Source organism: Mycena indigotica, assembly GCF_014461135.1.
Source record: "Mycena indigotica strain 171206Taipei chromosome Unknown Mind.scaff0009, whole genome shotgun sequence".
NCBI classification, from domain to species: domain Eukaryota; kingdom Fungi; phylum Basidiomycota; class Agaricomycetes; order Agaricales; family Mycenaceae; genus Mycena; species Mycena indigotica.
Genome location: NW_023503008.1, coordinates 2,909,644 through 2,935,226, shown reverse-complemented (window position 1 = coordinate 2,935,226; position 25,583 = coordinate 2,909,644). Strand labels below are relative to the sequence as shown.

The following is a 25,583-nucleotide window of genomic DNA, read 5'->3' as shown; positions in this document are numbered from 1 at the left end:
AAACACGCCGTCAGGCTTCCTGCCCGCCCTCACTTGGATTGTAGCTCAACACCATCCGAGTGACGACCACATTAGTCCGCTTCGTTGTCGTGCTTGTCGACCCACGCCAAACGCGTCTGGGTGCTCTTCAGCACCATGCTTCGGTTCCCGGGCCTCCCGCGACACAGTCTTACGCGCCATCCTCAACACTGGCGCTCTCCCACACGCCCTCATTGCCCCGCAACACGTTACTCATCGCCCAGCCGAGAAATCAGGAGCGGCTTGCTTGCCCAACCAACTCTTGCGATAGCGCTGCCATCCCCCATCCCCACTGCTCACGACTTTCCTCACCAACCCTTTGAGTCCCAAAACGCGACTTATAGCGCTGCCTTCCACGCCGTCCCGCAAAGACTATTGCCGTTGCATCCACTTATTTTTTTTCTCAGTCCTGCAATATTGCGATGCGAGACTTACGCGCGCGACCTTGAGTTTATTACCAATCTGCTTGAATTCTAACTTACTTTTTCTCAGTTTTGCGCCATCGCGATCTGAGAGAGCAATCAAGGAAGCCTGCGACTTTGGCCTTGCCCGCTTCAATCACTTTGGCAGGCCAGCATTCCTCGCCAGTCTCAGGCCTTGCAATTTTGGCCTGCCCGCGACTGCACTCGCTCCATCAAAAGGCGTTCTCGGCGAGTTCTCAACGGAATTTCACCATTTTTGTTGGAGGTGGGAGGGACGGAGTGGTGGTATGCGGGGATGTCGAGCCGATGAGAAGCCGGTGGAAGCGGGAGTGGGATGCGCAGGGAGGAGGAGCTGATCGGGGAGGTGGACGCGACGCGTAGTAGATTCATGTAACTCTTGGCAAAAAAAGGTATATAACTAGAGCACTCGCGCGAGCCTTAGCGAGCTGCGAGCCTTTGCGATGGGTGAGCAAGCAGCGTTGAGGTGAAGCAACGGATTCATTCCAATGGTATCTAGGACAAATGCAGTACATGGTCGGGTGCGTGTTGAACGTGGCGCAAACTCTAAGCTCTCACCCGCTCTCCCAACAAAAGCTTTGACCTGGCACCGTCTTAGCACAGCCCATGAAAAATGAGAACTAACCTGGCAGTCGCTCTGCAGAGGAATTTGGACCTTGGAAATACCCCTGGGTACATTTCGCCATATCTGCTGCTGATCGCCACACTCCAGTTGGATGTCTCCCCGCTTCGTGAGCAGAAAAACTGCCCAAACAGCATCTTGCGTCATTTCACGATTATGTGGTGGTCCGACGGGGTCTGGAGTTTCAGCCATCGCAGGAAAGAGTCGAGCCCAAAGAAATATACGGTCTTGCGAAATAGTGTACGTCCCAGTTTTGAATGCGTTGATATAGAAAGCAAACAGATCAAGCCAGGGTGTATGGTCGTAGCCCGTTGTCCACTCTTCTGAACCGGGTTGCGACTCTGACGACAGGAGAGGTCCGATGTAGTGCGATTCGCCAAAGTCATTCCAGGTGATGGCTTGCACAATATCGACTTGTTGACGGTGTTCTATCAGTTGCTCCCAGCGTTTCGTAAGCATCCACTCGTCCATGTAGTAGATCATGTTCTTGTTCAACGTTGCTGACGAGTAGTGTGCGAACATCCAAGGAGAAACACCGGCCATGTAGGTGCGACCGCCAAGATCGTTGATCCAATTCGAGTCTGAGTGGAACGAGATGTTGGAACGCCCGACAGGCCAAGCTGAATTCCACTGAAAAATGTAAGCCGCCATACAACGAGTTTTTAAACCCCTACATTGAACCCTCCGTCCATCGCTGCCAGGTCATGTGGAAACCCGCCATCTTGCGCAAAAAACGACGGCACGAAATGAATCATCCTCCGAGATCTGCTCAAAGCATACTTCCAGCCATCGACGACACTTGCATGACCGAATGTGCAGTCTTGCCCAGAGAAAGTTGATAGAAGAGGCTTGCCGTCATACAGTTGATATTGAGGATCGTCGAAGAACTGGCTGATAGCGTCCATAAAGCCGGCGTCGTCTTGGGTGTTGCAGGGTATCGAGTTCATATCGAGCGAGATGAAGAGGTTGAAGTTCTCATGGCGACCCGCCGCTTCAAAGGCGCGTTTCAGCTGACCAATTTGCCACGCGTCGTTGCCAATGTTGAGCGCAAAGGCGTCAAATCCAGTGTTGTCGGCACGTTGAATGTCTGTAACGATAAGGCCAACATTGTTTGAAATCAATGTTCGTACGGGTCTCCCAGTCATCTACTCGGTATCTATTGGTATTTCCCACCATGTAGTGTGCAACCACGAGTTTAGAGGATGTTGGCGAGGTCGGCGGCGAGTCTGTAGGCGAATCGGGCGGCGAGTCTGACGGCGAGTCTGAGTTATCGATAACGGAGAACAAATCACCAATGGGTGAACCCAACACCATCGGCGAGAATAGGTATAGCAAAGGAAGGACTAGGTTGAGCATCATGATGTGGTGGTGCGGCACAGAGAGAAGGTTGGTGACACGGTCACGACGCGCAGGCAACACATGTTGCTGCGCAGCGCGATCGCGCGTGTCCTCGCTCCGCCGCACTCCCCCTTCCAAAATCCTGTTACCATCTCATCCGCCAACGGCTGGCTGGCTTGGCACTTAGCAAGGCAACTTAACGACTACATAACCAACTCGGGTCAGAGTCAGAGATGGCATTAGGTGCGACAGTCCGATTCGCCCTCTGAGACCACCCACATTGTAGGATTGCGCTGGCCGGAGCTAAAAGTAACCGCGGGCAGCAATATTATGCTAAACTGAACAGGTAAACTTTATCTATGTCTGTTGAATCCACTTACTTGATTGAAGGCAGAGTTTGGGCCAACAGATTTTGCAAGCTCTTCTCCCATTCGTTGCAACCAGCCGATTCACCGTGAAGCTTGAGCTTTGCGAAGAACACCCCAGGAGCGCGACTACAACGCAGACTTGCCCTGCAGGGCCGCGGCCAACGGGTACTTCCAACAATAAGCTAGTATTCACGTCCGTACTCGCTGCAAAACTTGAAGGTCAGCGCGTGAAACGAGTTTTTGATACTGACTTACTTACTGTTTTGTGTCAAAGGGCCTCTACTTGCGAGCTCATTCGCGTTTGCCGCCTCTTGTCCGCCAACCCGCCGTTCTGCTGCGTTAGTACTCGCTCTCTCCAGTTTTGGGCGGCACACTCACTCAATCTCAAGCAGACTTGAGCTGATCCATACACTCGTGCGCGTAATCGTCTTTCGCGGACTGTGGAGAACGCGGGCATGCTGAAAGGAAGAAAACTGGAAGGTCAGTGAGCAGCTTTGGCATTAGACAAAACTCACCAAGTGTATAGATGAACATAAACACAAATGATGCACCATTGAAAACGACGAGTGATGAGGTGCGCGTTCTGCGCTAAAATCTCCACAAGTAGCTAACAACCCAGTTAGCGCAACACAAAATAACAACGTCAGCACGCACCAATGAAGCTAAGTATTGTAATTCGAAATCAATGAAGAACACCAGCAACGCACCTTACGGTGCGTATGGGCAGTCATCCGAGTAGCCAGATGCGAGCCGGGCTGGAGCACAAGGTTGCGCGGACAGCGCAAGTGTCGAAGCCAAGCACTAGAAGTCGTTGTAAGTAAGGCAAGTCAATGAAGAACATAGCGCACCTTTGAACGACGAGTAAGATGCCACAAGTGTTCGACTTCCGGCGGGCCGCTGGCTAATCCACAGCCACACTCACGCTTGTCAAGAACAACCACGTCCGCTGCTGCACCGTAACCACCACCGCCTCCTAGAGCCTGCTCTACTTAAGTTTCTCAACGACAGACGCCGGGCCGCCATTTCTGCGATGCGCAAGCTTTCTACCATCGACTTAGCCTTACATGCCCCGCAACCAACGAATGCGCCAGCAAACCGCGCAGACAAGGCCGCGCAAGTTATTGGCGGCCCACCGTCGCTGTCTTTTCGGGCCGACTTTCCGTGCTGGTAGCAAGTTACACAATCAACCACAACTTGCCGCTCAACGCATCCGTCCGGCCAATCACCTCATCCTTCTTGCTAATGCATCAACGACTGAAAAAAAGATTCAGCATCGCTTTCAACGTTCTAGACGGCAAACCCACCCAACATCAAGAAACTGTACCCAGCAACGGTCGACGACCAACAACGACAGCGATTCTAACGAGTCCGGGTGAGTTGTCGGCAGACTCGGGACATTTTGATACACTCACTTTCCGTTCCGCACTAGGCTGGTGGCCGACAGCAACAACGAGCGCGCCGAGCTTGTGCAAGCGGCCTCAACAACGGCAACCCAGTCGTTGTCGATTTGAACGACAGACCAAGAGCAACCGACAACCCGCCATCTCGGAGGCAAGCAATGACGCTATCGAACAGGCCAGCCAAATCAAGCATGTCACGACCTTGGCCTGCAGTTAATCCAACCCGGCTAACTCTCAACGTTAGAGGCAGAGTACGGACCATCTGTCAAGCTAGGTCAGTTGCTGCGCCAAAGCCGTCGACAGCAGACTCACAAAAATAGCCGGAATCGCTTGCTCTCCCTCCGGTCCAATCCAAACCGCCCTCAGTCTGTCACCACCTCCCTCCGATTCATCAACTTGCATCGATCGAACTCAAGACGACGACGCCGGCCCGTTTCTCTTCAGCACTAACAAGAGGGTTTGACGTTACTCTCAACGTTGAACAGCAAACTCACCAAATATAGTCTTGGATCAGCTCGCCCGTTTCAGCGCTCCAACCCAAACCATGTCAAGGTACTGCGGTATTCCCGTTAGTGCGTGAAAAGCCAAGCGGGCTCACGAATGCGGCCCGGCGTTGCCCCAAACCAGGTCCACAACGCAAAGACCGACATGTCGTCTGTGGCCCGCATCACATATCGCGTCAACATCAAGTCTGTGAGCAATCCGAGCGGCGTAGAGACAGCTTTAATGAAGGTCAGTGAGCAGATTCAACGTTGCTAACAGCCAAACTCACCAGCAAGTGACTATAGTCGACCATATCTCCCTCCGACAACCCGAACCGACTCAACTCCGTAATCTGATTTCGCCAAAGCTCTGCGTCAATAAGCCAAGCTGGTTCACTCGCGCTGCGCAAGTCTTGCTCACCACCACGTCCAACATCAAGTCCGCAAATCACGACTCTGGCAGTTACCCTGGGAAGCAACTCAAGTCAGTCAACGACCCCAATCCAACACTGAGTCCAACGTCCAACTCGTTGTTGGAGGCTGCTGGTGGTGTCGAATGCAAGATGACTACGACGACGTCGGGCGTGGGCTAGATAGAAATTGTCAGTATGTTGATGGCAACAAGAGAAAGTTCAAGACGCGAACGACGGCGAGCATGTCGACATTGAAGAGAGGTGGTGAGAGAAGGAGGGAAAGGGCGATGGGACTTGCCTAGACAAGTCCCAGGCTTTTATACCCACTGTAACGGCATGTTGAGAAGCGGAGCGCTGAAGAGATCAGCGGAGTTGACATTCGCCTAAGATACTTGATTTGAAGATTTCGGATATTGAGTGCCGAGGGCGTGTGAGATGGAATCAAGCAGTTGGGACTGGAGGAAGACTGTAGTATCTGTGTGTCCTGCACTTTTCCTGGCTCAAACTTCCCAAGTCTATGCTTGTATCCACACAAGTACAGAAAGCAAGTTTTCAGAATAAAGGTGCATCGAGCGCGGCGGAGCTGCGATGAAACACCTCCCACGCTGGATCATCCCTGTCGGCTGACGCTGATAGGGAGATCTGGCCAGCTCCGCCGCGCCTAAGGGTCGGAAAGTGAAATAGTGGATTTGAGGATATGAGCAATAACGCACAGTAGGAGACACCAGAGGGACAAATATTGGCCCGGGAGAGGCCTGGGGTGACATGTGACATGTCACTTAACCATTTGCAAGTCTATCGGCGCTTGCGATGTACTGCTGTTCTGTTATCAGTAGAATGTATCTTATAGTGTATCACGTCCACTCATGCGCAGAAATAAGTGCGATGAAGCTCTGGATAACATACAGTGGTGTTGAACATTATTTCCCACGCCTGTCTGTACTTGATCACGCAAGTTATGAGGGCAAAACTCAGAACATAATAAATTGCCTTATCGGTCAGGATGGAGAGCTGAATCAGCAACACGTCGCGACGCGTCCCGCAAGCCACAAAATGGTGGATCAAAGAAGGGGAAAGCGATGTTTGTGGAAACACAAGCATCTGTGGACTATGTTAGATTTCAAACCAAAACTACACAAAAGTGTGTTAAACGGACAAAATGACGATGGTCAAACTGTCTATCGGCAACCACCTAAGCCAAGATTCGTTTGAATCCTGGGTCCCACAGGTTTACATGTCTTCTGCCTAAGCGCGCCTAGACCCTGGGCTCTATGCCATTCCCGCTGTCGGCTCGCTCCATTCTCCGCACATCCGCCGCTCGCCTAATCCTCCGCCGACGCTCAAATCATTTCCAATGACTACCGGCATCCCTCGCCACTCGTCACATATCACCAGCCGACGTCGGAGTTTCCGTAAGTCATCACCGGCAACTCCGCGGTCACTCTTCGTGACCTTCCTATTTCTCTCTGTCCAACTCCACTACCATCCCGTGCTCGACACCTCGCACGTTGCCCACAGGTATGTCTTCTCTTACGCGCACTCTTCCCTGTTCTCATTTGTTGTTCCAGTGGCTTTAATTGCTTGTCTTCGACCATGGCCAACAGCATTGTGTTCACTTCACTTCACACGGTGAGCTCCCAAACACGCCTTTTCTTCATGCGTCTAATTGACATTTTTGCTTTTGACCTCAGTGCAGTGCTGGCGGCCAACGGACTCAAACGCGGCCACCAACAAGTAGACTCTCGGCTTCTTCCTGTGTCTGGTAGCGCAGCGCCCTGCTCCCAACTTGGCGCACCCTTGTCTAACCACCCACACAACTACACTCTGTCTACTTGACCCCTCATTTCCGCGCACACTTTAAACAGTTGACTCAACAGCACTGACATAGTATGTCTTTCTTTTTCTCCTTCATGTGTTGAGTTCTCATTGTTTTCCTGCAGCTCCTCGCTTGCGTCTACAAATTCTGCTGTTTGCTGGGCTTCAAGCGTGTGCTAGCAGCCAATGCCTCACATGCTAGAGCGGCGCGTGCTTATGTGACGCCAGGCCATAAGGTCAGTTTATGTTTTTTTGTCCGTGTTAGCCGTGGCACTGACAGAGACTTCCAGCAAGCCGTCTTCATGACGGGCTCCATCATCATTGTGCATGGTGGCGCGTGTGGCTTTTGCCAGCCCTTACAAACTTTTTCTCGTTGACCAATTACCATTTGGGGCAGGATTTTGACATTAAATTAGATGTAAATAGGTGATTACGTAAGCAATTTCCCATCGTCATTTTGATTTCAAAAACTCACTTTTGTTAGACTTTTTGCCGCCGGAGGCGACACATAACCGCTTGGACTCAATGCTGCGGCTGCTGCCATTTGCAGCAAAATCCTACCGGTATGATCAAAAAATCCCATTGTTGATGAACCATCAGCCTCGGAGGTTATGTCCCGCCTGATGCCGCGTTCCGGACCCGTTGCCGGGCTGCCGGCCGTCGATCCGATCAATGATCCGGATTTTCCGGTGATTTTGGCGTGCACTTTTGCGCTCAAAAAACACGTCAAAACAGCTCATTTTTTGCGGGATTTTGCTGCCGGAGGCAAACATACAGGTTGGCCTAACAAAGTTGCCGTTGGCAGCTATCTGCTGCCGACCCACTTCTTCATGTGTGTGCGACTGTTTTGTTTCTTCATTCATCGCCTAACCATTCCCCCAAGACTTCCACTGTGCGGCCATCACCCGCTGGTAGTCTCCACCATCACCATCACTCTTTCCTTCTCCGGCCGTCACCCCCATCCTTGTTGCTTCACGCCAGCCAGAACAATGGGCTAATTCTGGGTGTGGTGTACAAGATCAGTCACCAACACGACATACCTTGGCGGCGCTGCTGCTGGTCTGGCTTCCGGCAGGCCAATACCAGTCGTTACCGTGGCTGGCAAGAGGCCAACCCGACACCAAACTTTCCATCCGCCACATGCTATCAATCCGGCCTGCCCTACGTGTTCTCCCACAACGCTCTCATCTTACCCTGAAGCATTGCCCCGCCAGCGGGAGATCACGAGCAGTCCCGTTAGCTGCTGTGCAACCTTGCGACATCAGTGTCTCAGCGCTGCGATCCAGTCCCCGTGGCCTCCGACTTGTGTCCCGCCGCGCAACACAACAGTGCCGCCTTGTACGTGCCGGCCCAATATTATTTCATAGTGCCCTGCCACACTCGCGCAATTGCACGCAACTTCCCGCCGGCTACTCGGCACACAACCCCGCTCTTCTGCTGTGAATAATCAACCCTCTCGGTGCCGCGATGCCATCGTCACCGATTTTTTTTTTCTCAGTCCTGCAATATCGTGATCCGAGAGTGCGAAACACGCCGTCAGGCTTCCTGCCCGCCCTCACTTGGATTGTAGCTCAACACCATCCGAGTGACGACCACATTAGTCCGCTTCGTTGTCGTGCTTGTCGACCCACGCCAAACGCGTCTGGGTGCTCTTCAGCACCATGCTTCGGTTCCCGGGCCTCCCGCGACACAGTCTTACGCGCCATCCTCAACACTGGCGCTCTCCCACACGCCCTCATTGCCCCGCAACACGTTACTCATCGCCCAGCCGAGAAATCAGGAGCGGCTTGCTTGCCCAACCAACTCTTGCGATAGCGCTGCCATCCCCCATCCCCACTGCTCACGACTTTCCTCACCAACCCTTTGAGTCCCAAAACGCGACTTATAGCGCTGCCTTCCACGCCGTCCCGCAAAGACTATTGCCGTTGCATCCACTTATTTTTTTTCTCAGTCCTGCAATATTGCGATGCGAGACTTACGCGCGACCTTGAGTTTATTACCAATCTGCTTGAATTCTAACTTACTTTTTCTCAGTTTTGCGCCATCGCGATCTGAGAGAGCAATCAAGGAAGCCTGCGACTTTGGCCTTGCCCGCTTCAATCACTTTGGCAGGCCAGCATTCCTCGCCAGTCTCAGGCCTTGCAATTTTGGCCTGCCCGCGACTGCACTCGCTCCATCAAAAGGCGTTCTCGGCGAGTTCTCAACGGAATTTCACCATTTTTGTTGGAGGTGGGAGGGACGGAGTGGTGGTATGCGGGGATGTCGAGCCGATGAGAAGCCGGTGGAAGCGGGAGTGGGATGCGCAGGGAGGAGGAGCTGATCGGGGAGGTGGACGCGACGCGTAGTAGATTCATGTAACTCTTGGCAAAAAAGGTATATAACTAGAGCACTCGCGCGAGCCTTAGCGAGCTGCGAGCCTTTGCGATGGGTGAGCAAGCAGCGTTGAGGTGAAGCAACGGATTCATTCCAATGGTATCTAGGACAAATGCAGTACATGGTCGGGTGCGTGTTGAACGTGGCGCAAACTCTAAGCTCTCACCCGCTCTCCCAACAAAAGCTTTGACCTGGCACCGTCTTAGCACAGCCCATGAAAAATGAGAACTAACCTGGCAGTCGCTCTGCAGAGGAATTTGGACCTTGGAAATACCCCTGGGTACATTTCGCCATATCTGCTGCTGATCGCCACACTCCAGTTGGATGTCTCCCCGCTTCGTGAGCAGAAAAACTGCCCAAACAGCATCTTGCGTCATTTCACGATTATGTGGTGGTCCGACGGGGTCTGGAGTTTCAGCCATCGCAGGAAAGAGTCGAGCCCAAAGAAATATACGGTCTTGCGAAATAGTGTACGTCCCAGTTTTGAATGCGTTGATATAGAAAGCAAACAGATCAAGCCAGGGTGTATGGTCGTAGCCCGTTGTCCACTCTTCTGAACCGGGTTGCGACTCTGACGACAGGAGAGGTCCGATGTAGTGCGATTCGCCAAAGTCATTCCAGGTGATGGCTTGCACAATATCGACTTGTTGACGGTGTTCTATCAGTTGCTCCCAGCGTTTCGTAAGCATCCACTCGTCCATGTAGTAGATCATGTTCTTGTTCAACGTTGCTGACGAGTAGTGTGCGAACATCCAAGGAGAAACACCGGCCATGTAGGTGCGACCGCCAAGATCGTTGATCCAATTCGAGTCTGAGTGGAACGAGATGTTGGAACGCCCGACAGGCCAAGCTGAATTCCACTGAAAAATGTAAGCCGCCATACAACGAGTTTTTAAACCCCTACATTGAACCCTCCGTCCATCGCTGCCAGGTCATGTGGAAACCCGCCATCTTGCGCAAAAAACGACGGCACGAAATGAATCATCCTCCGAGATCTGCTCAAAGCATACTTCCAGCCATCGACGACACTTGCATGACCGAATGTGCAGTCTTGCCCAGAGAAAGTTGATAGAAGAGGCTTGCCGTCATACAGTTGATATTGAGGATCGTCGAAGAACTGGCTGATAGCGTCCATAAAGCCGGCGTCGTCTTGGGTGTTGCAGGGTATCGAGTTCATATCGAGCGAGATGAAGAGGTTGAAGTTCTCATGGCGACCCGCCGCTTCAAAGGCGCGTTTCAGCTGACCAATTTGCCACGCGTCGTTGCCAATGTTGAGCGCAAAGGCGTCAAATCCAGTGTTGTCGGCACGTTGAATGTCTGTAACGATAAGGCCAACATTGTTTGAAATCAATGTTCGTACGGGTCTCCCAGTCATCTACTCGGTATCTATTGGTATTTCCCACCATGTAGTGTGCAACCACGAGTTTAGAGGATGTTGGCGAGGTCGGCGGCGAGTCTGTAGGCGAATCGGGCGGCGAGTCTGACGGCGAGTCTGAGTTATCGATAACGGAGAACAAATCACCAATGGGTGAACCCAACACCATCGGCGAGAATAGGTATAGCAAAGGAAGGACTAGGTTGAGCATCATGATGTGGTGGTGCGGCACAGAGAGAAGGTTGGTGACACGGTCACGACGCGCAGGCAACACATGTTGCTGCGCAGCGCGATCGCGCGTGTCCTCGCTCCGCCGCACTCCCCCTTCCAAAATCCTGTTACCATCTCATCCGCCAACGGCTGGCTGGCTTGGCACTTAGCAAGGCAACTTAACGACTACATAACCAACTCGGGTCAGAGTCAGAGATGGCATTAGGTGCGACAGTCCGATTCGCCCTCTGAGACCACCCACATTGTAGGATTGCGCTGGCCGGAGCTAAAAGTAACCGCGGGCAGCAATATTATGCTAAACTGAACAGGTAAACTTTATCTATGTCTGTTGAATCCACTTACTTGATTGAAGGCAGAGTTTGGGCCAACAGATTTTGCAAGCTCTTCTCCCATTCGTTGCAACCAGCCGATTCACCGTGAAGCTTGAGCTTTGCGAAGAACACCCCAGGAGCGCGACTACAACGCAGACTTGCCCTGCAGGGCCGCGGCCAACGGGTACTTCCAACAATAAGCTAGTATTCACGTCCGTACTCGCTGCAAAACTTGAAGGTCAGCGCGTGAAACGAGTTTTTGATACTGACTTACTTACTGTTTTGTGTCAAAGGGCCTCTACTTGCGAGCTCATTCGCGTTTGCCGCCTCTTGTCCGCCAACCCGCCGTTCTGCTGCGTTAGTACTCGCTCTCTCCAGTTTTGGGCGGCACACTCACTCAATCTCAAGCAGACTTGAGCTGATCCATACACTCGTGCGCGTAATCGTCTTTCGCGGACTGTGGAGAACGCGGGCATGCTGAAAGGAAGAAAACTGGAAGGTCAGTGAGCAGCTTTGGCATTAGACAAAACTCACCAAGTGTATAGATGAACATAAACACAAATGATGCACCATTGAAAACGACGAGTGATGAGGTGCGCGTTCTGCGCTAAAATCTCCACAAGTAGCTAACAACCCAGTTAGCGCAACACAAAATAACAACGTCAGCACGCACCAATGAAGCTAAGTATTGTAATTCGAAATCAATGAAGAACACCAGCAACGCACCTTACGGTGCGTATGGGCAGTCATCCGAGTAGCCAGATGCGAGCCGGGCTGGAGCACAAGGTTGCGCGGACAGCGCAAGTGTCGAAGCCAAGCACTAGAAGTCGTTGTAAGTAAGGCAAGTCAATGAAGAACATAGCGCACCTTTGAACGACGAGTAAGATGCCACAAGTGTTCGACTTCCGGCGGGCCGCTGGCTAATCCACAGCCACACTCACGCTTGTCAAGAACAACCACGTCCGCTGCTGCACCGTAACCACCACCGCCTCCTAGAGCCTGCTCTACTTAAGTTTCTCAACGACAGACGCCGGGCCGCCATTTCTGCGATGCGCAAGCTTTCTACCATCGACTTAGCCTTACATGCCCCCAACCAACGAATGCGCCAGCAAACCGCGCAGACAAGGCCGCGCAAGTTATTGGCGGCCCACCGTCGCTGTCTTTTCGGGCCGACTTTCCGTGCTGGTAGCAAGTTACACAATCAACCACAACTTGCCGCTCAACGCATCCGTCCGGCCAATCACCTCATCCTTCTTGCTAATGCATCAACGACTGAAAAAAAGATTCAGCATCGCTTTCAACGTTCTAGACGGCAAACCCACCCAACATCAAGAAACTGTACCCAGCAACGGTCGACGACCAACAACGACAGCGATTCTAACGAGTCCGGGTGAGTTGTCGGCAGACTCGGGACATTTTGATACACTCACTTTCCGTTCCGCACTAGGCTGGTGGCCGACAGCAACAACGAGCGCGCCGAGCTTGTGCAAGCGGCCTCAACAACGGCAACCCAGTCGTTGTCGATTTGAACGACAGACCAAGAGCAACCGACAACCCGCCATCTCGGAGGCAAGCAATGACGCTATCGAACAGGCCAGCCAAATCAAGCATGTCACGACCTTGGCCTGCAGTTAATCCAACCCGGCTAACTCTCAACGTTAGAGGCAGAGTACGGACCATCTGTCAAGCTAGGTCAGTTGCTGCGCCAAAGCCGTCGACAGCAGACTCACAAAAATAGCCGGAATCGCTTGCTCTCCCTCCGGTCCAATCCAAACCGCCCTCAGTCTGTCACCACCTCCCTCCGATTCATCAACTTGCATCGATCGAACTCAAGACGACGACGCCGGCCCGTTTCTCTTCAGCACTAACAAGAGGGTTTGACGTTACTCTCAACGTTGAACAGCAAACTCACCAAATATAGTCTTGGATCAGCTCGCCCGTTTCAGCGCTCCAACCCAAACCATGTCAAGGTACTGCGGTATTCCCGTTAGTGCGTGAAAAGCCAAGCGGGCTCACGAATGCGGCCCGGCGTTGCCCCAAACCAGGTCCACAACGCAAAGACCGACATGTCGTCTGTGGCCCGCATCACATATCGCGTCAACATCAAGTCTGTGAGCAATCCGAGCGGCGTAGAGACAGCTTTAATGAAGGTCAGTGAGCAGATTCAACGTTGCTAACAGCCAAACTCACCAGCAAGTGACTATAGTCGACCATATCTCCCTCCGACAACCCGAACCGACTCAACTCCGTAATCTGATTTCGCCAAAGCTCTGCGTCAATAAGCCAAGCTGGTTCACTCGCGCTGCGCAAGTCTTGCTCACCACCACGTCCAACATCAAGTCCGCAAATCACGACTCTGGCAGTTACCCTGGGAAGCAACTCAAGTCAGTCAACGACCCCAATCCAACACTGAGTCCAACGTCCAACTCGTTGTTGGAGGCTGCTGGTGGTGTCGAATGCAAGATGACTACGACGACGTCGGGCGTGGGCTAGATAGAAATTGTCAGTATGTTGATGGCAACAAGAGAAAGTTCAAGACGCGAACGACGGCGAGCATGTCGACATTGAAGAGAGGTGGTGAGAGAAGGAGGGAAAGGGCGATGGGACTTGCCTAGACAAGTCCCAGGCTTTTATACCCACTGTAACGGCATGTTGAGAAGCGGAGCGCTGAAGAGATCAGCGGAGTTGACATTCGCCTAAGATACTTGATTTGAAGATTTCGGATATTGAGTGCCGAGGGCGTGTGAGATGGAATCAAGCAGTTGGGACTGGAGGAAGACTGTAGTATCTGTGTGTCCTGCACTTTTCCTGGCTCAAACTTCCCAAGTCTATGCTTGTATCCACACAAGTACAGAAAGCAAGTTTTCAGAATAAAGGTGCATCGAGCGCGGCGGAGCTGCGATGAAACACCTCCCACGCTGGATCATCCCTGTCGGCTGACGCTGATAGGGAGATCTGGCCAGCTCCGCCGCGCCTAAGGGTCGGAAAGTGAAATAGTGGATTTGAGGATATGAGCAATAACGCACAGTAGGAGACACCAGAGGGACAAATATTGGCCCGGGAGAGGCCTGGGGTGACATGTGACATGTCACTTAACCATTTGCAAGTCTATCGGCGCTTGCGATGTACTGCTGTTCTGTTATCAGTAGAATGTATCTTATAGTGTATCACGTCCACTCATGCGCAGAAATAAGTGCGATGAAGCTCTGGATAACATACAGTGGTGTTGAACATTATTTCCCACGCCTGTCTGTACTTGATCACGCAAGTTATGAGGGCAAAACTCAGAACATAATAAATTGCCTTATCGGTCAGGATGGAGAGCTGAATCAGCAACACGTCGCGACGCGTCCCGCAAGCCACAAAATGGTGGATCAAAGAAGGGGAAAGCGATGTTTGTGGAAACACAAGCATCTGTGGACTATGTTAGATTTCAAACCAAAACTACACAAAAGTGTGTTAAACGGACAAAATGACGATGGTCAAACTGTCTATCGGCAACCACCTAAGCCAAGATTCGTTTGAATCCTGGGTCCCACAGGTTTACATGTCTTCTGCCTAAGCGCGCCTAGACCCTGGGCTCTATGCCATTCCCGCTGTCGGCTCGCTCCATTCTCCGCACATCCGCCGCTCGCCTAATCCTCCGCCGACGCTCAAATCATTTCCAATGACTACCGGCATCCCTCGCCACTCGTCACATATCACCAGCCGACGTCGGAGTTTCCGTAAGTCATCACCGGCAACTCCGCGGTCACTCTTCGTGACCTTCCTATTTCTCTCTGTCCAACTCCACTACCATCCCGTGCTCGACACCTCGCACGTTGCCCACAGGTATGTCTTCTCTTACGCGCACTCTTCCCTGTTCTCATTTGTTGTTCCAGTGGCTTTAATTGCTTGTCTTCGACCATGGCCAACAGCATTGTGTTCACTTCACTTCACACGGTGAGCTCCCAAACACGCCTTTTCTTCATGCGTCTAATTGACATTTTTGCTTTTGACCTCAGTGCAGTGCTGGCGGCCAACGGACTCAAACGCGGCCACCAACAAGTAGACTCTCGGCTTCTTCCTGTGTCTGGTAGCGCAGCGCCCTGCTCCGCAACTTGGCGCACCCTTGTCTAACCACCCACACAACTACACTCTGTCTACTTGACCCCTCATTTCCGCGCACACTTTAAACAGTTGACTCAACAGCACTGACATAGTATGTCTTTCTTTTTCTCCTTCATGTGTTGAGTTCTCATTGTTTTCCTGCAGCTCCTCGCTTGCGTCTACAAATTCTGCTGTTTGCTGGGCTTCAAGCGTGTGCTAGCAGCCAATGCCTCACATGCTAGAGCGGCGCGTGCTTATGTGACGCCAGGCCATAAGGTCAGTTTATGTTTTTTTGTCCGTGTTAGCCGTGGCACTGACAGAGACTTCCAGCAAGCCGTCTTCATGACGGGCTCCATCATCATTGTGCATGGTGGCGCGTGTGGCTTTTGCCAGCCCTTACAAACTTTTTCTCGTTGACCAATTACCATTTGGGGCAGGATTTTGACATTAAATTAGATGTAAATAGGTGATTACGTAAGCAATTTCCCATCGTCATTTTGATTTCAAAAAACTCACTTTTGTTAGACTTTTTGCCGCCGGAGGCGACACATAACCGCTTGGACTCAATGCTGCGGCTGCTGCCATTTGCAGCAAAATCCTACCGGGTATGATCAAAAAATCCCATTGTTGATGAACCATCAGCCTCGGAGGTTATGTCCCGCCTGATGCCGCGTTCCGGACCCGTTGCCGGGCTGCCGGCCGTCGATCCGATCAATGATCCGGATTTTCCGGTGATTTTGGCGTGCACTTTTGCGCTCAAAAAACACGTCAAAACAGCTCATTTTTTGCGGGATTTTGCTGCCGGAGGCAAACATACAGGTTGGCCTAACAAAGTTGCCGTTGGCAGCTATCTGCTGCCGACCCACTTCTTCATGTGTGTGCGACTGTTTTGTTTCTTCATTCATCGCCTAACCATTCCCCCAAGACTTCCACTGTGCGGCCATCACCCGCTGGTAGTCTCCACCATCACCATCACTCTTTCCTTCTCCGCGCCGTCACCCCCATCCTTGTTGCTTCACGCCAGCCAGAACAATGGGCTAATTCTGGGTGTGGTGTACAAGATCAGTCACCAACACGACATACCTTGGCGGCGCTGCTGCTGGTCTGGCTTCCGGCAGGCCAATACCAGTCGTTACCGTGGCTGGCAAGAGGCCAACCCGACACCAAACTTTCCATCCGCCACATGCTATCAATCCGGCCTGCCCTACGTGTTCTCCCACAACGCTCTCATCTTACCCTGAAGCATTGCCCCGCCAGCGGGAGATCACGAGCAGTCCCGTTAGCTGCTGTGCAACCTTGCGACATCAGTGTCTCAGCGCTGCGATCCAGTCCCCGTGGCCTCCGACTTGTGTCCCGCCGCGCAACACAACAGTGCCGCCTTGTACGTGCCGGCCCAATATTATTTCATAGTGCCCTGCCACACTCGCGCAATTGCACGCAACTTCCCGCCGGCTACTCGGCACACAACCCCGCTCTTCTGCTGTGAATAATCAACCCTCTCGGTGCCGCGATGCCATCGTCACCGATTTTTTTTTCTCAGTCCTGCAATATCGTGATCCGAGAGTGCGAAACACGCCGTCAGGCTTCCTGCCCGCCCTCACTTGGATTGTAGCTCAACACCATCCGAGTGACGACCACATTAGTCCGCTTCGTTGTCGTGCTTGTCGACCCACGCCAAACGCGTCTGGGTGCTCTTCAGCACCATGCTTCGGTTCCCGGGCCTCCCGCGACACAGTCTTACGCGCCATCCTCAACACTGGCGCTCTCCCACACGCCCTCATTGCCCCGCAACACGTTACTCATCGCCCAGCCGAGAAATCAGGAGCGGCTTGCTTGCCCAACCAACTCTTGCGATAGCGCTGCCATCCCCCATCCCCACTGCTCACGACTTTCCTCACCAACCCTTTGAGTCCCAAAACGCGACTTATAGCGCTGCCTTCCACGCCGTCCCGCAAAGACTATTGCCGTTGCATCCACTTATTTTTTTTCTCAGTCCTGCAATATTGCGATGCGAGACTTACGCGCGACCTTGAGTTTATTACCAATCTGCTTGAATTCTAACTTACTTTTTCTCAGTTTTGCGCCATCGCGATCTGAGAGAGCAATCAAGGAAGCCTGCGACTTTGGCCTTGCCCGCTTCAATCACTTTGGCAGGCCAGCATTCCTCGCCAGTCTCAGGCCTTGCAATTTTGGCCTGCCCGCGACTGCACTCGCTCCATCAAAAGGCGTTCTCGGCGAGTTCTCAACGGAATTTCACCATTTTTGTTGGAGGTGGGAGGGACGGAGTGGTGGTATGCGGGGATGTCGAGCCGATGAGAAGCCGGTGGAAGCGGGAGTGGGATGCGCAGGGAGGAGGAGCTGATCGGGGAGGTGGACGCGACGCGTAGTAGATTCATGTAACTCTTGGCAAAAAAGGTATATAACTAGAGCACTCGCGCGGAGCCTTAGCGAGCTGCGAGCCTTTGCGATGGGTGAGCAAGCAGCGTTGAGGTGAAGCAACGGATTCATTCCAATGGTATCTAGGACAAATGCAGTACATGGTCGGGTGCGTGTTGAACGTGGCGCAAACTCTAAGCTCTCACCCGCTCTCCCAACAAAAGCTTTGACCTGGCACCGTCTTAGCACAGCCCATGAAAAATGAGAACTAACCTGGCAGTCGCTCTGCAGAGGAATTTGGACCTTGGAAATACCCCTGGGTACATTTCGCCATATCTGCTGCTGATCGCCACACTCCAGTTGGATGTCTCCCCGCTTCGTGAGCAGAAAAACTGCCCAAACAGCATCTTGCGTCATTTCACGATTATGTGGTGGTCCGACGGGGTCTGGAGTTTCAGCCATCGCAGGAAAGAGTCGAGCCCAAAGAAATATACGGTCTTGCGAAATAGTGTACGTCCCAGTTTTGAATGCGTTGATATAGAAAGCAAACAGATCAAGCCAGGGTGTATGGTCGTAGCCCGTTGTCCACTCTTCTGAACCGGGTTGCGACTCTGACGACAGGAGAGGTCCGATGTAGTGCGATTCGCCAAAGTCATTCCAGGTGATGGCTTGCACAATATCGACTTGTTGACGGTGTTCTATCAGTTGCTCCCAGCGTTTCGTAAGCATCCACTCGTCCATGTAGTAGATCATGTTCTTGTTCAACGTTGCTGACGAGTAGTGTGCGAACATCCAAGGAGAAACACCGGCCATGTAGGTGCGACCGCCAAGATCGTTGATCCAATTCGAGTCTGAGTGGAACGAGATGTTGGAACGCCCGACAGGCCAAGCTGAATTCCACTGAAAAATGTAAGCCGCCATACAACGAGTTTTTAAACCCCTACATTGAACCCTCCGTCCATCGCTGCCAGGTCATGTGGAAACCCGCCATCTTGCGCAAAAAACGACGGCACGAAATGAATCATCCTCCGAGATCTGCTCAAAGCATACTTCCAGCCATCGACGACACTTGCATGACCGAATGTGCAGTCTTGCCCAGAGAAAGTTGATAGAAGAGGCTTGCCGTCATACAGTTGATATTGAGGATCGTCGAAGAACTGGCTGATAGCGTCCATAAAGCCGGCGTCGTCTTGGGTGTTGCAGGGTATCGAGTTCATATCGAGCGAGATGAAGAGGTTGAAGTTCTCATGGCGACCCGCCGCTTCAAAGGCGCGTTTCAGCTGACCAATTTGCCACGCGTCGTTGCCAATGTTGAGCGCAAAGGCGTCAAATCCAGTGTTGTCGGCACGTTGAATGTCTGTAACGATAAGGCCAACATTGTTTGAAATCAATGTTCGTACGGGTCTCCCAGTCATCTACTCGGTATCTATTGGTATTTCCCACCATGTAGTGTGCAACCACGAGTTTAGAGGATGTTGGCGAGGTCGGCGGCGAGTCTGTAGGCGAATCGGGCGGCGAGTCTGACGGCGAGTCTGAGTTATCGATAACGGAGAACAAATCACCAATGGGTGAACCCAACACCATCGGCGAGAATAGGTATAGCAAAGGAAGGACTAGGTTGAGCATCATGATGTGGTGGTGCGGCACAGAGAGAAGGTTGGTGACACGGTCACGACGCGCAGGCAACACATGTTGCTGCGCAGCGCGATCGCGCGTGTCCTCGCTCCGCCGCACTCCCCCTTCCAAAATCCTGTTACCATCTCATCCGCCAACGGCTGGCTGGCTTGGCACTTAGCAAGGCAACTTAACGACTACATAACCAACTCGGGTCAGAGTCAGAGATGGCATTAGGTGCGACAGTCCGATTCGCCCTCTGAGACCACCCACATTGTAGGATTGCGCTGGCCGGAGCTAAAAGTAACCGCGGGCAGCAATATTATGCTAAACTGAACAGGTAAACTTTATCTATGTCTGTTGAATCCACTTACTTGATTGAAGGCAGAGTTTGGGCCAACAGATTTTGCAAGCTCTTCTCCCATTCGTTGCAACCAGCCGATTCACCGTGAAGCTTGAGCTTTGCGAAGAACACCCCAGGAGCGCGACTACAACGCAGACTTGCCCTGCAGGGCCGCGGCCAACGGGTACTTCCAACAATAAGCTAGTATTCACGTCCGTACTCGCTGCAAAACTTGAAGGTCAGCGCGTGAAACGAGTTTTGATACTGACTTACTTACTGTTTTGTGTCAAAGGGCCTCTACTTGCGAGCTCATTCGCGTTTGCCGCCTCTTGTCCGCCAACCCGCCGTTCTGCTGCGTTAGTACTCGCTCTCTCCAGTTTTGGGCGGCACACTCACTCAATCTCAAGCAGACTTGAGCTGATCCATACACTCGTGCGCGTAATCGTCTTTCGCGGACTGTGGAGAACGCGGGCATGCTGAAAGGAAGAAAACTGGAAGGTCAGTGAGCAGCTTTGGCATTAGACAAAACTCACCAAGTGTATAGATGAACATAAACACAAATGATGCACCATTGAAAACGACGAGTGATGAGGTGCGCGTTCTGCGCTAAAATCTCCACAAGTAGCTAACAACCCAGTTAGCGCAACACAAAAATAACAACGTCAGCACGCACCAATGAAGCTAAGTATTGTAATTCGAAATCAATGAAGAACACCAGCAACGCACCTTACGGTGCGTATGGGCAGTCATCCGAGTAGCCAGATGCGAGCCGGGCTGGAGCACAAGGTTGCGCGGACAGCGCAAGTGTCGAAGCCAAGCACTAGAAGTCGTTGTAAGTAAGGCAAGTCAATGAAGAACATAGCGCACCTTTGAACGACGAGTAAGATGCCACAAGTGTTCGACTTCCGGCGGGCCGCTGGCTAATCCACAGCCACACTCACGCTTGTCAAGAACAACCACGTCCGCTGCTGCACCGTAACCACCACCGCCTCCTAGAGCCTGCTCTACTTAAGTTTCTCAACGACAGACGCCGGGCCGCCATTTCTGCGATGCGCAAGCTTTCTACCATCGACTTAGCCTTACATGCCCCGCAACCAACGAATGCGCCAGCAAACCGCGCAGACAAGGCCGCGCAAGTTATTGGCGGCCCACCGTCGCTGTCTTTTCGGGCCGACTTTCCGTGCTGGTAGCAAGTTACACAATCAACCACAACTTGCCGCTCAACGCATCCGTCCGGCCAATCACCTCATCCTTCTTGCTAATGCATCAACGACTGAAAAAAAGATTCAGCATCGCTTTCAACGTTCTAGACGGCAAACCCACCCAACATCAAGAAACTGTACCCAGCAACGGTCGACGACCAACAACGACAGCGATTCTAACGAGTCCGGGTGAGTTGTCGGCAGACTCGGGACATTTTGATACACTCACTTTCCGTTCCGCACTAGGCTGGTGGCCGACAGCAACAACGAGCGCGCCGAGCTTGTGCAAGCGGCCTCAACAACGGCAACCCAGTCGTTGTCGATTTGAACGACAGACCAAGAGCAACCGACAACCCGCCATCTCGGAGGCAAGCAATGACGCTATCGAACAGGCCAGCCAAATCAAGCATGTCACGACCTTGGCCTGCAGTTAATCCAACCCGGCTAACTCTCAACGTTAGAGGCAGAGTACGGACCATCTGTCAAGCTAGGTCAGTTGCTGCGCCAAAGCCGTCGACAGCAGACTCACAAAAATAGCCGGAATCGCTTGCTCTCCCTCCGGTCCAATCCAAACCGCCCTCAGTCTGTCACCACCTCCCTCCGATTCATCAACTTGCATCGATCGAACTCAAGACGACGACGCCGGCCCGTTTCTCTTCAGCACTAACAAGAGGGTTTGACGTTACTCTCAACGTTGAACAGCAAACTCACCAAATATAGTCTTGGATCAGCTCGCCCGTTTCAGCGCTCCAACCCAAACCATGTCAAGGTACTGCGGTATTCCCGTTAGTGCGTGAAAAGCCAAGCGGGCTCACGAATGCGGCCCGGCGTTGCCCCAAACCAGGTCCACAACGCAAAGACCGACATGTCGTCTGTGGCCCGCATCACATATCGCGTCAACATCAAGTCTGTGAGCAATCCGAGCGGCGTAGAGACAGCTTTAATGAAGGTCAGTGAGCAGATTCAACGTTGCTAACAGCCAAACTCACCAGCAAGTGACTATAGTCGACCATATCTCCCTCCGACAACCCGAACCGACTCAACTCCGTAATCTGATTTCGCCAAAGCTCTGCGTCAATAAGCCAAGCTGGTTCACTCGCGCTGCGCAAGTCTTGCTCACCACCACGTCCAACATCAAGTCCGCAAATCACGACTCTGGCAGTTACCCTGGGAAGCAACTCAAGTCAGTCAACGACCCCAATCCAACACTGAGTCCAACGTCCAACTCGTTGTTGGAGGCTGCTGGTGGTGTCGAATGCAAGATGACTACGACGACGTCGGGCGTGGGCTAGATAGAAATTGTCAGTATGTTGATGGCAACAAGAGAAAGTTCAAGACGCGAACGACGGCGAGCATGTCGACATTGAAGAGAGGTGGTGAGAGAAGGAGGGAAAGGGCGATGGGACTTGCCTAGACAAGTCCCAGGCTTTTATACCCACTGTAACGGCATGTTGAGAAGCGGAGCGCTGAAGAGATCAGCGGAGTTGACATTCGCCTAAGATACTTGATTTGAAGATTTCGGATATTGAGTGCCGAGGGCGTGTGAGATGGAATCAAGCAGTTGGGACTGGAGGAAGACTGTAGTATCTGTGTGTCCTGCACTTTTCCTGGCTCAAACTTCCCAAGTCTATGCTTGTATCCACACAAGTACAGAAAGCAAGTTTTCAGAATAAAGGTGCATCGAGCGCGGCGGAGCTGCGATGAAACACCTCCCACGCTGGATCATCCCTGTCGGCTGACGCTGATAGGGAGATCTGGCCAGCTCCGCCGCGCCTAAGGGTCGGAAAGTGAAATAGTGGATTTGAGGATATGAGCAATAACGCACAGTAGGAGACACCAGAGGGACAAATATTGGCCCGGGAGAGGCCTGGGGTGACATGTGACATGTCACTTAACCATTTGCAAGTCTATCGGCGCTTGCGATGTACTGCTGTTCTGTTATCAGTAGAATGTATCTTATAGTGTATCACGTCCACTCATGCGCAGAAATAAGTGCGATGAAGCTCTGGATAACATACAGTGGTGTTGAACATTATTTCCCACGCCTGTCTGTACTTGATCACGCAAGTTATGAGGGCAAAACTCAGAACATAATAAATTGCCTTATCGGTCAGGATGGAGAGCTGAATCAGCAACACGTCGCGACGCGTCCCGCAAGCCACAAAATGGTGGATCAAAGAAGGGGAAAGCGATGTTTGTGGAAACACAAGCATCTGTGGACTATGTTAGATTTCAAACCAAAACTACACAAAAGTGTGTTAAACGGACAAAATGACGATGGTCAAACTGTCTATCGGCAACCACCTAAGCCAAGATTCGTTTGAATCCTGGGTCCCACAGGTTTACATGTCTTCTGCCTAAGCGCGCCTAGACCCTGGGCTCTATGCCATTCCCGCTGTCGGCTCGCTCCATTCTCCGCACATCCGCCGCTCGCCTAATCCTCCGCCGACGCTCAAATCATTTCCAATGACTACCGGCATCCCTCGCCACTCGTCACATATCACCAGCCGACGTCGGAGTTTCCGTAAGTCATCACCGGCAACTCCGCGGTCACTCTTCGTGACCTTCCTATTTCTCTCTGTCCAACTCCACTACCATCCCGTGCTCGACACCTCGCACGTTGCCCACAGGTATGTCTTCTCTTACGCGCACTCTTCCCTGTTCTCATTTGTTGTTCCAGTGGCTTTAATTGCTTGTCTTCGACCATGGCCAACAGCATTGTGTTCACTTCACTTCACACGGTGAGCTCCCAAACACGCCTTTTCTTCATGCGTCTAATTGACATTTTTGCTTTTGACCTCAGTGCAGTGCTGGCGGCCAACGGACTCAAACGCGGCCACCAACAAGTAGACTCTCGGCTTCTTCCTGTGTCTGGTAGCGCAGCGCCCTGCTCGCAACTTGGCGCACCCTTGTCTAACCACCCACACAACTACACTCTGTCTACTTGACCCCTCATTTCCGCGCACACTTTAAACAGTTGACTCAACAGCACTGACATAGTATGTCTTTCTTTTTCTCCTTCATGTGTTGAGTTCTCATTGTTTTCCTGCAGCTCCTCGCTTGCGTCTACAAATTCTGCTGTTTGCTGGGCTTCAAGCGTGTGCTAGCAGCCAATGCCTCACATGCTAGAGCGGCGCGTGCTTATGTGACGCCAGGCCATAAGGTCAGTTTATGTTTTTTTCCCGTGTTAGCCGTGGCACTGACAGAGACTTCCAGCAAGCCGTCTTCATGACGGGCTCCATCATCATTGTGCATGGTGGCGCGTGTGGCTTTTGCCAGCCCTTACAAACTTTTTCTCGTTGACCAATTACCATTTGGGGCAGGATTTTGACATTAAATTAGATGTAAATAGGTGATTACGTAAGCAATTTCCCATCGTCATTTTGATTTCAAAAACTCACTTTTGTTAGACTTTTGCCGCCGGAGGCGACACATAACCGCTTGGACTCAATGCTGCGGCTGCTGCCATTTGCAGCAAAATCCTACCGGGTATGATCAAAAAATCCCATTGTTGATGAACCATCAGCCTCGGAGGTTATGTCCCGCCTGATGCCGCGTTCCGGACCCGTTGCCGGGCTGCCGGCCGTCGATCCGATCAATGATCCGGATTTTCCGGTGATTTTGGCGTGCACTTTTGCGCTCAAAAAACACGTCAAAACAGCTCATTTTTTGCGGGATTTTGCTGCCGGAGGCAAACATACAGGTTGGCCTAACAAAGTTGCCGTTGGCAGCTATCTGCTGCCGACCCACTTCTTCATGTGTGTGCGACTGTTTTGTTTCTTCATTCATCGCCTAACCATTCCCCCAAGACTTCCACTGTGCGGCCATCACCCGCTGGTAGTCTCCACCATCACCATCACTCTTTCCTTCTCCGCGCCGTCACCCCCATCCTTGTTGCTTCACGCCAGCCAGAACAATGGGCTAATTCTGGGTGTGGTGTACAAGATCAGTCACCAACACGACATACCTTGGCGGCGCTGCTGCTGGTCTGGCTTCCGGCAGGCCAATACCAGTCGTTACCGTGGCTGGCAAGAGGCCAACCCGACACCAAACTTTCCATCCGCCACATGCTATCAATCCGGCCTGCCCTACGTGTTCTCCCACAACGCTCTCATCTTACCCTGAAGCATTGCCCCGCCAGCGGGAGATCACGAGCAGTCCCGTTAGCTGCTGTGCAACCTTGCGACATCAGTGTCTCAGCGCTGCGATCCAGTCCCCGTGGCCTCCGACTTGTGTCCCGCCGCGCAACACAACAGTGCCGCCTTGTACGTGCCGGCCCAATATTATTTCATAGTGCCCTGCCACACTCGCGCAATTGCACGCAACTTCCCGCCGGCTACTCGGCACACAACCCCGCTCTTCTGCTGTGAATAATCAACCCTCTCGGTGCCGCGATGCCATCGTCACCGATTTTTTTTTTTCTCAGTCCTGCAATATCGTGATCCGAGAGTGCGAAACACGCCGTCAGGCTTCCTGCCCGCCCTCACTTGGATTGTAGCTCAACACCATCCGAGTGACGACCACATTAGTCCGCTTCGTTGTCGTGCTTGTCGACCCACGCCAAACGCGTCTGGGTGCTCTTCAGCACCATGCTTCGGTTCCCGGGCCTCCCGCGACACAGTCTTACGCGCCATCCTCAACACTGGCGCTCTCCCACACGCCCTCATTGCCCCGCAACACGTTACTCATCGCCCAGCCGAGAAATCAGGAGCGGCTTGCTTGCCCAACCAACTCTTGCGATAGCGCTGCCATCCCCCATCCCCACTGCTCACG

General features: G+C 52.4%; 3 protein-coding genes across 3 annotated transcripts; all 3 read right to left on the bottom strand.

Moving 5' to 3' along the window:
* Window positions 1-1,004: 1,004 nt before the first annotated feature.
* MIND_01068900 (uncharacterized protein) lies at window positions 1,005-2,439 on the bottom strand (the record flags this gene model as incomplete). The annotated part of the gene is made up of 4 exons (XM_037367265.1): window positions 1,005-1,034; window positions 1,084-1,710; window positions 1,755-2,167; window positions 2,211-2,439. 4 exons carry the CDS (start codon window positions 2,437-2,439, stop codon window positions 1,005-1,007), a joined length of 1,299 nt encoding a protein of 432 aa, XP_037216659.1.
* Window positions 2,440-9,028: 6,589 nt separating this feature from the next.
* Window positions 9,029-10,858, bottom strand: MIND_01068800 (uncharacterized protein; the record flags this gene model as incomplete). Its single annotated transcript, XM_037367264.1, has 5 exons — window positions 9,029-9,212; window positions 9,423-9,460; window positions 9,503-10,129; window positions 10,174-10,586; window positions 10,630-10,858. 5 exons carry the CDS (start codon window positions 10,856-10,858, stop codon window positions 9,029-9,031), a joined length of 1,491 nt encoding a protein of 496 aa, XP_037216658.1.
* A 6,987-nt stretch (window positions 10,859-17,845) lies between these two features.
* On the bottom strand, window positions 17,846-19,280 carry MIND_01068700 (uncharacterized protein; the record flags this gene model as incomplete). Its single annotated transcript, XM_037367263.1, has 4 exons — window positions 17,846-17,875; window positions 17,925-18,551; window positions 18,596-19,008; window positions 19,052-19,280. 4 exons carry the CDS (start codon window positions 19,278-19,280, stop codon window positions 17,846-17,848), a joined length of 1,299 nt encoding a protein of 432 aa, XP_037216657.1.
* Window positions 19,281-25,583: the final 6,303 nt, after the last annotated feature.